The 13,413-nt window shown below is 37.9% G+C and overlaps 1 protein-coding gene across 6 annotated transcripts in view; it reads left to right on the plus strand.

Moving 5' to 3' along the window:
• The first annotated feature begins 2,244 nt into the window (after nucleotides 1–2,244).
• The window catches only part of LOC106068399 (multiple epidermal growth factor-like domains protein 10), a 37,565-nt gene continuing 26,396 nt past the window's right edge, over nucleotides 2,245–13,413 (plus strand). For 4 of the 6 annotated variants that reach the window (XM_056006178.1, XM_056006180.1, XM_056006183.1 and 1 more), the window contains exons 1-3: nucleotides 2,246–2,481; nucleotides 3,799–3,945; nucleotides 12,940–13,080. In XM_056006178.1, coding sequence (XP_055862153.1) covers nucleotides 3,870–3,945; nucleotides 12,940–13,080 — 217 coding nt within the window. In that variant the 5' untranslated portion in view covers nucleotides 2,246–2,481; nucleotides 3,799–3,869. Of the gene's footprint in view, nucleotides 2,482–3,798; nucleotides 3,946–12,939; nucleotides 13,081–13,413 lie in introns of all 6 variants that reach the window. The other 2 variants (XM_056006177.1, XM_056006181.1) reach the window with 1 other exon arrangement.

The following is a 13,413-nucleotide window of genomic DNA, read 5'->3' on the forward strand; positions in this document are numbered from 1 at the left end:
GAGGTGGCAAAAGCGCCTCGCCAATCTGTCATAGAATGTAAACTCTGTATTAATCTATTTTAAAAAAAGCTTTGTAAAAGCTTTGTATATATATATATATATATATATTGTTATGACTCTACATTACGCACTGTCATTTGGCGCGACATTGTGTACCAGAGGACACGATAGAGAACAGAGGAAGGAAGATGGCCGATGTTTTAGCGATGTAAACAAGGAGGCCTGAGCTGTGATTCTAAGTTTGGCTCTAGTTGTAGTTATAATTGATTATTAAACGTTCTGTTTTATACCACTTTCGTTGGGGTTAATTGCTAAGTTATAGCAATTGGTGTCAGAAGTGGGATCCTCAACGAAAGGGGAGAAGATGGTCTAGATCTATGTATGGGACATTGAACGAGTCCATTTTTCGGGTAAATCAACATAAGTTTTGATTTTAGTTGATCAACGTTTTAATACTAGATGGCGTCTAAGAAAACACTTAGTCAACTGTCATTACAGGAACTTAGGCAGGAACTCAGAGGTAGAGAGCTGAAGGTGAGCGGCAACAAGGAGGCACTTATGGAGCGTCTTAGGCAAAGCATGATCGAGGATCTGCCGAGGCGGATTCGAAGAATGGTGGAAAAGGCTTTAAATGAACGGGAACATTATCAGACCTCAAGGCGTAGTAAAAAGACTTTTCGTTGTTGGAAGTGTAACACTCCAGGTCATTTACGGAGGAATTGTAACATGTTGTTCCAAGGCCAAGGCTGTGCATCAGAACGTCAACTGCTACGATTCTACGGGCTTAAGGAGCAAGAACGGGCAGCCCAGGAAATCCTAACTCCGAGAATAACCACTCCTTTCAGAGTGTTAGAACAAAGCAGAACCTTGAGAGTGCAGGGAAAGATTGGCGCTGGTTCTTATAGGTTCCTCTTGGACACAGGGGCTACGAGGTCGATAGTTGGACCCAGTCTGATTGGTGATCGGGAAATAATACGAGTGAATGGCTCTACTCTTGAAACGGCAGGTGGCGAAATGTTACCTATATTAGGACAGGTACGGCTTGATTTTGAAATAGGAAGTCAACCATTTAGTCATGATTTTCTGATCGCTAATGTTGTTGACGATTGCATCCTGGGTCTGGATTTTATGCAGGAATTCGGTTTATCTCTAAACATTGGAAGTGGAACTTTACAATATGGACACATAGAGTTCCCATTGCTTGATGATGGTGTGGAAGGCATTCAGGTGAGACGAATCGAACATACGACCATACCAAAGTGGTCTAATCTGTCAGTAAACAGGTATCATAAAAGGGACAAACTGAAGTGGATCGAACTGGAAGGCCAGCTACATCCTAGAAGAGCGGAGATTGAAACATCAACCAATCACTGTTGTGGCTATACGGGTAGTTACAAGGAAAGTGTTGGTGGTGGCAGCGCCGTCGATGATCATAATGACACATCAGATGCGTCTAGCTTTCAAGATAAAGAAAGTGGCAACCTTTTCAACGATAAGCGCGGACCCGAAAAGAAAACGCTAGATGAAGAAACTAGAAGAGTGACCCACAGGCAGAGTGAAACTATTGCTTTCGATGCCCTTGATAGTGCTTCAATGGGCATGACCAAATCGGACAACGTTGGGTCTGTGTCCAATACTCCTGTTTGGCTACCAGTACTAACTGCAGACAGAAATTTAATAAGAACTGTACGGGCGGCACCTCGAATGAACAATGCAAATACCAGAAAAACCATCAACAGGTCCGGACTTGACAAACGTGTGTACGTCTGCCTTCACAAAGCAGAGTAAAAGATGAATCAATTTCAGCGGAAACTGGACACTGATAATGTGGTTAATGGACATGTGTAGACAGGCCTACCTTCTGGAGATGGCTTGAAATGACAGTGTGTTTATGACCTGGCCTCCAGTGGGACTATAACTTTCTTGCCAGAACTTCATCTGCACTGACAATTCTTCAGCCCTAGCGAAAATCTGGTCATGTTCGGGACGAACATAACTAAGGAGGGGGCAGTGTTATGACTCTACATTACGCACTGTCATTTGGCGCGACATTGTGTACCAGAGGACACGATAGAGAACAGAGGAAGGAAGATGGCCGATGTTTTAGCGATGTAAACAAGGAGGCCTGAGCTGTGATTCTAAGTTTGGCTCTAGTTGTAGTTATAATTGATTATTAAACGTTCTGTTTTATACCACTTTCGTTGGGGTTAATTGCTAAGTTATAGCAATATATATATATCCATTGACTAGATCATACTTCACTGCGTATGTATGGTGTAACACTGTAGGCCAATCAAATCGCTGCATTGAGTATGGTCTATTAATATGGTATTCGGAAAAGCTGAACTGGAAATAAAACCAGTGGTCTCGCTTTGTTTGTAATGTCAAATGTGGAGTTTACATTTCTAACATTTGGTAGATTTGTCGTCTGCTTGTGTTTCTGTTTATTTTGTGAAGCAGACATTAAGAGAAGGTAACTCTGTAAGTTTCCATTGTTAAGTTACACTTTACTTGCATGCATGTATATTAGGGCATATAAATAAATGGACTTTGCATAGTTAATCATGGGAGTGGGGAAAACTTTGAATAAAGAATGTAATCTTAAAGCATGTCAACTTTTAACGTTGAGATTGTATGAGCTTTAGAAGGGCATTGTAAAATTGTATGTTTTCATAGCTATTTTTAACCCACTATATTGTGACTATATGATCACTGCAGAAACACTTTATGTTACATCAATACTACTGTAAACTTCTATGTAAGGATATTGTTGCAAGGCTGCTACGCTGTTGTCGAGCAGCTATTCCATTTACTGTGCTTATGCAACATTAATGCTGTAAGAAGGTGCCCATTTTATTCCTATGGAATATTACTTATTGTTGGTGAATCTTCTTTGCATATCCTACTCATCCATATCATCTAGATGACCGCGGGAGAATAGAAATAAATTGTATTGGTATCATCGATAGCCAAAAAAAGGTAGCCTAATATGATTAATGTATATAATAATAATAATAATAATAATAAGGCTTGTCTTCGATGCAGTATTTCCCGTGGATATACAGCCCCAGCCGTGACCTACATATTTTGCTACTCCTAGGGCAAGAATAACCATTGTCAGCCGGTGGTCGATTAAGATGTTTTCGCCGTCTGCGTCCGTCCTCGGCAGTGGATTTTTTTGGTCTCAAATTTGTATCTTGCGGCCTTTGTGAGTGACCTCCAGCTGTCTTGTTCTGAAGCCGCATGCAACCATGTGCTATCTTCTATGTCAGTTGGCAAGTTGGCGCCTAAGCTGGTCTTTGAAGCGTTTCCGTAGGGCACCTTTGTTACGTCGACCACCTTTCAGCTCACCAAAAAAAAAAAAAGACTGCTTTTGGCATACGTTCGTCCCCAATACGGGATACGTGCCCTGCCCAGCGTATCGACCATAAGAAGTCCATTGCGAACGCCGGTAAGGGCAGTATAGATGGGTGTATATGGGGATATAACAATTACAAATAACGCAAACACTATAGAAAATAGTCGGTTAAGTCAAATTTTTTTTTAAGATTAGTAAGTAATGAAAAATAACAAAATTCTCTGCTTGTAGGCCTGTCACCCAGGATAGGTGCCCTGCCCAGCGTAACTGTCGACCCTTAGAAGTCCATTGCGAACGCCGGTAAGGGCAGTATAGATGGATGTATATGGTGATATAACAATTACTAATAACGCAAATACTATAGAAAATAGTCTGTTAAGTCAAAATTTATTAGTATTTATTAGTAAGTAATGAAAAATAACAAAATTCTCTGCTTGTAGGCCGATCACCCAGGAGTATGTAAGAGTCGCCCTACTTCTGAAAACAGACAGTGACATGTCCTAAGGTGAAAATGGCTAGCACAAGAGGGACAGCCCAATTGTTTTCTGCGACCTGTTTCTTATCGATCTATTATTTGTTACACACAGGTAAGTGTGTTGTTGAATTGTGTGCCTTCTACTGTAGCTGTTTAGCGTGTGTAGGCGGACTGGTTATACCTGTATGTATGCTTGGTATTCCAAATAGGTGTAAGGGCGGTCCTAATAGAAATATGGAAGTCGAATGGACAATTTTAAAAGAGGGACTATGATGCCCTTAGCTTAGGTTGCGTCATATAGGTACATAATAAGGTACAAAATGCTCTTGTAGATTTAAACATATAAATACCTTTATGCGAAATTTCTTCCTTTGGTCTGACATTTAGGACATTAACATAGCTTTAGAAAATTCAATGATACATTTTGATAACAGTGATTCGATTATCTAAATAGGGCTTTTTATTGTCTGCTTCTATTAGCCCAAAAAAGTAAATGCGAGTAATGTCCCTTTTGGATGGTTCTCCAGTCTAAAATTAAGTGGTTTTTGTTTTGTTTTGTTTTTTACAATACCTTTATTCAAGTCAGAACTTCATGAAACCTGGAACCTGGATGGACGCTAATCTTAAAAAAACGGCCATGACAATTTTCCTAGAATTTAACCATTACAAAATAATTACTAGCTTTTGGCCACACGTGGAAAACTCTAGTTTGGCTGGTATAATCTTCAAAGTTAAAAAAAAAAAAAAAGAATTTTAACTTTAGCTAGAGAACGTGGTCTAGATCTAGATCCAACATCGGTTTTGAAAGGATTATCACGTTCGGTAATTTCCAAATGCAAGGCAATATTGATTTAAGAGTTTAATCAATTAATGTTTAGGAAAACTGTGTGCTTCGCCTTATAAATCTAGATCTAAAGCCAATGATAGGAAAATTATGAAATTTAGTAGATCTATTCATTCGCTTCACCAGGATGCTTTATCTGGATAATAGGCGGGGTAAAAGATTTTAAATCTAACATTCATTAGAGCTAATTATTGAAAAGTAAAGCAATCGCTTTATAATCTGTTGAAAGGAGGCATTCTTTAACCCTTAAAACGCGTGTAAAAAGAAAATATCAGAATTGTAATTCCATTTTGTATGCACTCATTGTTAAACAGCTCAGCACTTAAAGGGTTAAAAAAAATATATTTGTAATGTTTTTCTTGTTTAGACTCGTATAGACCAATACATTATGGTCCAATCTGTTACAATACTTATGTACTCTTGTTCCTAGTCGTTATCAGTAGTAGAGGTAAGAGGGTCACTATATAGGGTTCAAGGACAGGGATATTGATAAGAAAGGGCATGATCCCCAAAACACAGCAGGGGAGAGGGGAGGTGTTTTGAGGCTTAGCTCCATGTGAAAACAAAAACAAATCCCAGACTTGGTACTCTGGGACGGAAGATGTATATGTCATGTGTTTTTATGGCAACTGTTAGCAAGAGTGTCTTGTGGCCAGCACAACGATAAACAAACCTTTACTTTCCCGAACTAATGTCCGGTGCCCATTAGAGCTGGATGGACTCGGGAGAGCCCTAGACATCCCGAACTTCTTCTTCACCTTCTTCATCTATCCTTTAGTCTGTTGTACCGTTGGGGCTCCACATAAGATCTGTTCCCTGAACGAATGTTTTTGGCGAACCCTGGGGACCCTTCGATAAGGTCAGAGTTTTAAAAGCTAGAAGTTCAAAATGAACAAGCAAAATATTTTTTTTTTAAATCTTTAACGGGAAGAACTCCGCACCTGCAACTATATATCTCAATAATGTAGAAGTTATTCCTCTTATTTGATATCAAACAAATTAATTAATTAACGATAATTAATTGACTAATTGATTTTTTTTTATCGATTTATGTCGTCTATGCCAATGATAAATTTGTGCAAATTTTCAAAACTTATCCGAGAATGGGTGTGGGAGAAATAACGTGTACAAACTTTTTACCAGACAGACGGATTTTTTTTTAAACCAAGCGTTTTACCAGTCAGCCACCACTTGACAATCAGCTCGTCTATATGTATACATATCTTTAAACGAGCATTATATTTGTGATATTCATCTCTTGTTTTTCTGACTTACACAAGAAATATCTTCCATCCATCCAACCATCCATCCATCCATCCATCCCAGTGGAGCTACAGCCCATGGAGGTCCCTGGCCTTCTTTAGCACATCTCTCTATTCTGATCTATCCTGGACTTTACGTCTCCAGGGCCCGGACTTTAAGCTGTTGTAGATCTGTCTCTACGTCATCAAGCCACCGTGCTCGTGGGCTGCCTTTGGGGCGCCTGTCTTTTTGTTTTTTTTGCTGGTGAACAAACTTTGCTTCTCTGATCTCTGGCGTTCTTTCGAGGTGACCTGTCCAACGTAATTCTGTTTCTTTTGATTTCCCTCAATATGGAAGGGTCTTCATATAGCTTGGTATATTTCTTGGTTGGTGCGAATCCTCCATCCGGTTTCCTCATGTATGGCACCATTCTTCCACTCAGTTTTAATTAACTTTGTGATTTATTTAGATTTATATGTGATTTACAGAAGACGTTCCTTTGGAAGGGGTGATAATTGCGTCCTAGCCCAAACCTGTTGCAAAACAGGTGAGGATGGCTGTGGTTCGAACTGGGGTTATTCATGACGACAGTCCGAAGCGCATACCACACTACCAAGCAGCATACGAAAATTAGTTTCATTTCATAGTTTTCAATGACATAAGATAAGATATTGCATAACATCAGATATGCGTATCTTTCTAGCCACTCGAATACTTTTCACACTACAATGTCTTTTTTTTTACAATACCTCTATTCAACTCGTAACTTCGTAGAAACTTCTAGGGTGGATGGGCGGGTTGTGGAACATGGGTGGACACGGATCTCGAAATCGACTCTAACGGTTTTCCTAGAAGTTTGACAGTTGCTGTAGGTCGTTGGGAGAGAACTACTAGCTCTGGGAAAACTCTAGTTTGACCGTTATAATTTTTCAAAGTAAAAAAAAAAAAAAAAAGACAGAATTTGATAATTCATGGCTAAAATGTAAAAAATAACTATTTTATGTTTTTTTTTTTATTTTATCTTATCTTATATATTACAGACGTTACTTCAAAAAAAGAAGATAATAACGTCCTACGCATTTAATGAGTCAATCTAGTCACTGGCATACATAATTAGTTGATCATTCCTTCCGTATTCTGTATACTGTGTTCAAACAAAAATTCCAGCTATTTATAGATTAGCCTTCATCCTGGAAGAATGTAATTGAGCGTAATTTTTAACACTTGTGTATGTATGAATGAGTCAGATTCTAGGTGATGATATAGTTGAATATAAAGCAATTAAACGTCAAGTGTCTCAGGACTATCTAGTTGTCAAGTTTTCTTTGTAGGACTGCAGGACCTGCAGCCACGGGAGGGAAAACCGTTTGAAATGAAAATAAAAGTTCGGCTATAAACGAAAGTGAAATTATGCTACTTACACTATGACGGAGGCGCGGTGGCTGGGAAGTAAAGCGCTTGGCGTCCGAACCGGGTACCGGGGTTCGAATCCTGGTGAAGACAGGGATTTTTAATTTCGAGATCTTTGGGTGCCTCTGAGTCCACCCAGCTCTAATGGGTACCTGACATTAGTTGGGGAAAAGTAAAGGCAGTTGGTCATTGTGCTGGCCACATGACAACCTCATTAACAGTGGGCCACAAAAACAGATGACCTTTACATCATCTGCCCTACAGACCACAAGGTCTGAATGGGGAACTTTACTTGTTTTGTTTACACTATGACTGTGACATTTTTTTTCTTTTTACAAGAATAGACAAGGTGTAAACAAAAAAAGTTTTGTATTTTGTATTTTTTTTTAATGTTTTTTTAAACCTTAAAACGCGGGTGGTAGTTTAGCCACTAAACATCAGAATTGTATTTCCATTTGGTATGCATTCACTGTATAACAGCTCAGCACTTTAAGGGTTAACCAGCAATAGCAGGAACAGGGAAGGCGCTTTTGATGATGAGTTTTATGTAAAACATGCCTGGCACTAATACTAAAAAAATAGAAAAGTAGAACGATGGTAGATATAGTTGACATCATTTGACATTTAGATAGCTACACAGCTCAAAGTGTCGGTGTTGGCCATTGCCAGATTGTATCAGCCTGTGATAAAAAGTGGCCAGGGAAATGGTGGTAAAAAAAAAGCGTGCTTGTGTTTTTATTACAAAGCTTATAGCGAATCTGTCTGTCTGTTCGTCTGTCTGTCTGGTACAAAATGTTGAACACATTATTACTCCCAGAACCATTCCCGGATCAAGTTGAAACTTTCCACAATTATTTATTGTATCTAATTAAACATGAATCAATTTTTTTTAATTACAAAAAAAAGTCAATTAATTATCGGTAATTAATTATTTTGTTTAGTATCGAAAAAAGGAAATAAATTCTACATTACTACGATATATTGTTGTAAATGTGGAGTTCCTCCCTTTAGATAAGCCTAGTTATTATTGTTTTAAAGTACTTCATATTTTGCTTGTTTCAACATTGAGTTTCTTTTTTTTTTTTGTATTTGTTTATAGGAAATTTGAATGAAGATAAATCCGTCTCTACGCATGCATGAAGATTTAAAAATAGTAAATTCATTTATGTTAATGAGACATTACAACATCGTATGGAGATATTTTAAGATTTGAAGCTTGAGGATTGAGGGGCCTCAGCTTCGATCGGAAAAGTGAAGGACCCCGTTCAGACCTTGCGATGTATAGGTCATGTGATATAGAGGTCATCTGTTTCTTTGGCCGACTGTTAACATGCAATGTCATGTGGCTATCACACGACCAGCGGCCATAGCTTTTCCTTAATGTCAAGTGACATTAGATTATTAAAATCAACAGACACAGACTTGGATTATTTTAATCTAGGATTTTCGAAACATTATCTCAATGGAAACGAACAGGAAATGTCTTGATTTCATAGATTTTCTGAAAACTAAAGATCATTACTTTTTCTAAGACAGAAAAGAGCGATTTCCCTAGATTCGGGCGACTTACCATACAGCTTGAAAAAGAGTTTACGTACATAAAAATAACTGATCATTATCGGATAAGAATTGGTTTCCGTTTTTTCAGTCTAGGTATTATATATATATATATATATATATATATAGGTCTGTGATCATTCATTACTTGTTGAGAGTGAAGTAATCACTCTTACAGAAGTCATCAGTTTAACGGAAGAGGATCTGTTGTTTTTTTTAGCGGCCGAAGAAAGGGGAAAAGACGCTATTAGTTTTGTGTGACCTATCTGTCCGTTTCGTTTAGATCTCAGAAACTAGAAGAGAAAAAGGTCATAATTTAAAACAACAATTAATAAGTAGTTTTTCATATTATCGCGTGAACTGTAATACATGAATAGGAAAATAGAACACAAAACTAAAGGAATTATTTATTTTTTTTTTTGCGGAAATGTTATATCCCGAGGTGTTGAATAAGAGAATTACTCTTTACAAAACAATTATATAAATAAGTTACTCTTTATAAGACATCAGTTAGGCCAGCTTACATCTAACTTTACATTCACTTTCACCTATCACTTTGGACCTTTGGGGCACCACACAGGATCTGTCAACCTTCTTTCTCCATTCTTCTCTGTCATTTGTCTTTGATACAATTTCATTCTGATGTTCTTTCTGAAAATATTGAAACCTGCCTTTTATCCTGCCTGGGTGAACCGCTAATTACTGCCGTTTATCTTAAAATTATAGGGCTTAGCTTTATTTCTGCTACATAAAAACAAAATTAATTAATTAGTTCTATATGATTTATTAACTTATTAATTTTTGGATTGATTCATGTTCTGTCATTGACTATGAATAATTTTGCAAGATGTCAATTTGATCCGAGAATAGGAAGTGGGAGAAAAAAAAACGTAATAAGGGGATTAAATCCATAAATACATCCACATCCCTCATTGAGTAGCATGATTAATTAATTACCAACAAAAATCAACTAATTGTGTGTTGTTGTTTTTTTGGTTCATGTTTAATGAATAATAGTGCAAAGTTTTAGCTTGATCCGAGAACAGGAAATGGGAGGAAAAAAAAACATGTTCAAACTTTTTACCAGACAGACAGACAGAGTGAGTTGATGTAAGCTTTGCAAGAAGATAGTGTGTATGAAATATGCAGTCTCTTTTTTTTTTGAAGCCCAATATCACCCCTATTTAACCTTGTTCTACGCAACAGATGACCTTCACATCATCTACCCCATAAATCGCAAGGTCTGAAAAGGGAAGGGGAGTACTTTACGTAGTCCTACCCCCCCCCCTTTCCCGGAATTTCTAATTTAATCTTTTTATCATAATAAATGTTAAGGCATTAGTAAAAAAAAAAAAAAGAGTATTATTTTTCTTCGTTAATCGCTGTCCGCCCCTGACCCATGAGAGCATTACAGTTGAGAGAGGCCCTTAGGATTTGTAAAAAAAATTCACAGCCCAAAAGACGACATGAACTGACACACTTTAGGTTAGGTCACTGTATGTATGAATGGATCTACACAGTGTCGCTTTGACCTTTGCTACACAGGGGAATTTAATGTATTTCATGGTCGGTGCAAATCGCGAGTAAAGGGAGACAAATGGCACTGGTAAAACTGGTACAATCTCGTACTACGATGTTTAGATACTTTAATTTAGTTAAGAAAGATTTAATATATTTTTTTACATAGACGTAATAATGGTGGTTATGTTTATGAATATTAACGTACCCTTCTGAAACGGAACAATTTAAGGACTTGTTATATATGTGGGCACGAGATATTAAATTTATCTATTTCTATGGCTGAAGGTCAACGAGAGTGTCATGTGGCCAGTACAACGACTAACCTTCTTAACTTCTCCTACGTATTTCTGGTACCCATTATACTTTGGTGGACGAAAGGACGGACACTGTGTGGCCAATCAGCTTGTAATTTTTTTCCAAACATTTACATCAACTGTCAAATGTCTAGGAAAATCGTTAGTGCCGTTTTGGAAATACCCGTCCATTTTCCTTTTTTCCCCCCAAGTTTGTTTCTTCCACACGGCCTCAATTCGAACTTGTGGGCTAAAGCCTTATCAGGCTTCTTAAACCAACGCGGTAACGACTCTGCTAGCGAACAGTCTATGAAGATGGAAGATTGTATATTTATCTATCGTTTCTATTTCATGTTTGCGTTCACTAAGCTTCAGAGACAGCCTAATATAAAGGGGACTAGTTCAGCTTATACTACCACTTCACTCGAGTACTATTTGTTTCCCTTGTTTGAGATATCGAACACAATAATTTATCACCAATTGTTAATTAACTAATCGGTTTATTTTTTTTTTCTTGATTTTTTTTTTAGTTCAAAGAAATAATTGTGCAAAATTTCAGCTTGATCCGAGATTGGGTGTCGAAGAAATAACATTTGTACACTTTTTGCCAGACAAACAGACAGACAGAGTGAGTTTAAATAAGCTTTGTAAAAAATATGGAGGTCTTAATTGTTATTTAAATCGATCAAATACGAACTCAGATCTGTACCAATTAATCATGAAGCTTATTCTAGAACTTTACCTCTGCCTTAATAAGACATGCCAAAATTTAGTTAAAATCAGATTAATTTGTCGACGTAAGTATTTCTTGATAATCATCTATCTATAAGTTATAAAGAAGTGAGATTTCTAATCTCGATTTATTTGCTTTGGTGACGAATTTATCTCCCTTCCGCAGAACTCTTCATTAAGTTTTACTTCCTGTAGTTGAAAGAGTTCGTGGAAGTCACTTATTTAACGGCTCCTTATACTTGAGCTTCGCACATTTAATAATATAATTACTGTCGTTTCTTTACACATAAACAAGTGTCGAAAAATTAAAATGACAATAGGATAACTTAAGCTTCACGTGACTTGAAGCGTTAAATTTATGGCAAATATGAAACACGTGCAAATACATGGCAACTAAACAAAAAGTATTATTAAGGACTTTCAAAATAACTTTTAGACACAGTGATCTTTGTTTGAGGGGCAAGGTGGTTGTGAGGTAAACCGCTTGGCTTCCGAACCAAAGGGTTTTGGGTTTGAATCTCAGGAGTTCGAAATTTGGAATTTTTAGGTGTCTACGACGTGGCGATGAGCTATTGGTCAAAACCGCCCACAGGTTGTGACGTCGCAGGTCAGTGGTCAGGCTTTCGATAATGAATGGTCCTGCCCTTAGTCCAAGCCAGCTCTAATGGGGTATCGGACATTAGTTTAGGGAAAGGGAGGAGAAACTACCGCATCAAGCTGGAAGACTCAATTAAGACAACTGACATGAGACGTGGCAATGAGCTATTGGCCAAAACTGCCCACAGGTTGTGACGTTGTAAGTCTGTGTTCAGGCCTCCTATTGCGAAGGGCCTCGTGAAGTATGCCCACAACACTATCTTATACCTTTAAAAAACAAAATAGCTTGTTAACACTTCTGTATTACTAACACCGGATACGCCAAATTAACGAGCTATTTAAACGTATCTATCAATGATGGGAACCCCCAACATCCGCACTACTTTAATAGCGCGCTGTTTCGTGAGTTTCAAATAGATCTTATCTTATAAATTACAGACGTCCCTTCTCTAGAGAAAGAAATTAGGCTGCACGAATCCTTGCGTCAGTCTAGTCGTGCATATTAAGTAGAGGCTTAAACTCTGCCAAGCCATTGGTTTTCTTCGCTGATGACAAATAAACTTTAATTACTTATATGATGGGGCGGTGTGGCTGAGTGGTAAAGCGCTTGACTTCCGAACCAGGGGTTCCCTGGTTCTAATCCTGGTGAGGACTGAGATTTTTTTTTTAACTATTGGGATCCTTAGAGCGCTTCTGAGTCCACCCAGCTCTAATGGGTACCTGACATTAGTTGGGGAAAAGTGAAGGCGGTTGGTCGTTGTGCTGGCCACATGACACCCTCGTTAACCGTGGGCTGCAGAAACAGATGACCTTTACATCATCTGCCCCATAGATCACAAGTTCTCACAGGGGAACTTTGCGTTTGTTTTTAATACATTATTATGTAAAACATGTGTTTATCCCTCGTCAGTGTCTGCTTGTGATAAAGGATGGTTTGGGTCTAGCTGCCAGTACAAATGTCGCTGCGACCAAAACAGTTGCGATCCATTAGGACGCTGCACGGGATCTTTAAAGTGTCTGAATGGATGGTTCGGACCTTCTTGCCAGTATCGTAAGTAGACATAATTGTTTCGTGAGATACTCAATTTCAATTTTAAACATAACCTTCTTTTTCGGATAATAAAGCACATGTCAATTAACATCTATGTGCTGCATGTGATGATTTAATGTGATGATCTGATGTCAGTTAATGACGATGTGCGGATAGTGATTGTCCGGTGATGTAATCATAATTATAAGGTCATGAAGTAATATAAATCAATGATATAAAGTTGAATTTGGTGATGATAGATGTTACATTTACTAACAAATGATAAAGTTAAGTTCGGTAACCAATGCGATGATGTTCAGTTTATGTTTAGCAACCACTGTGATGATGCTGTAA

Source organism: Biomphalaria glabrata, chromosome 12, assembly GCF_947242115.1.
Source record: "Biomphalaria glabrata chromosome 12, xgBioGlab47.1, whole genome shotgun sequence".
In the NCBI taxonomy this organism is placed as follows: domain Eukaryota; kingdom Metazoa; phylum Mollusca; class Gastropoda; family Planorbidae; genus Biomphalaria; species Biomphalaria glabrata.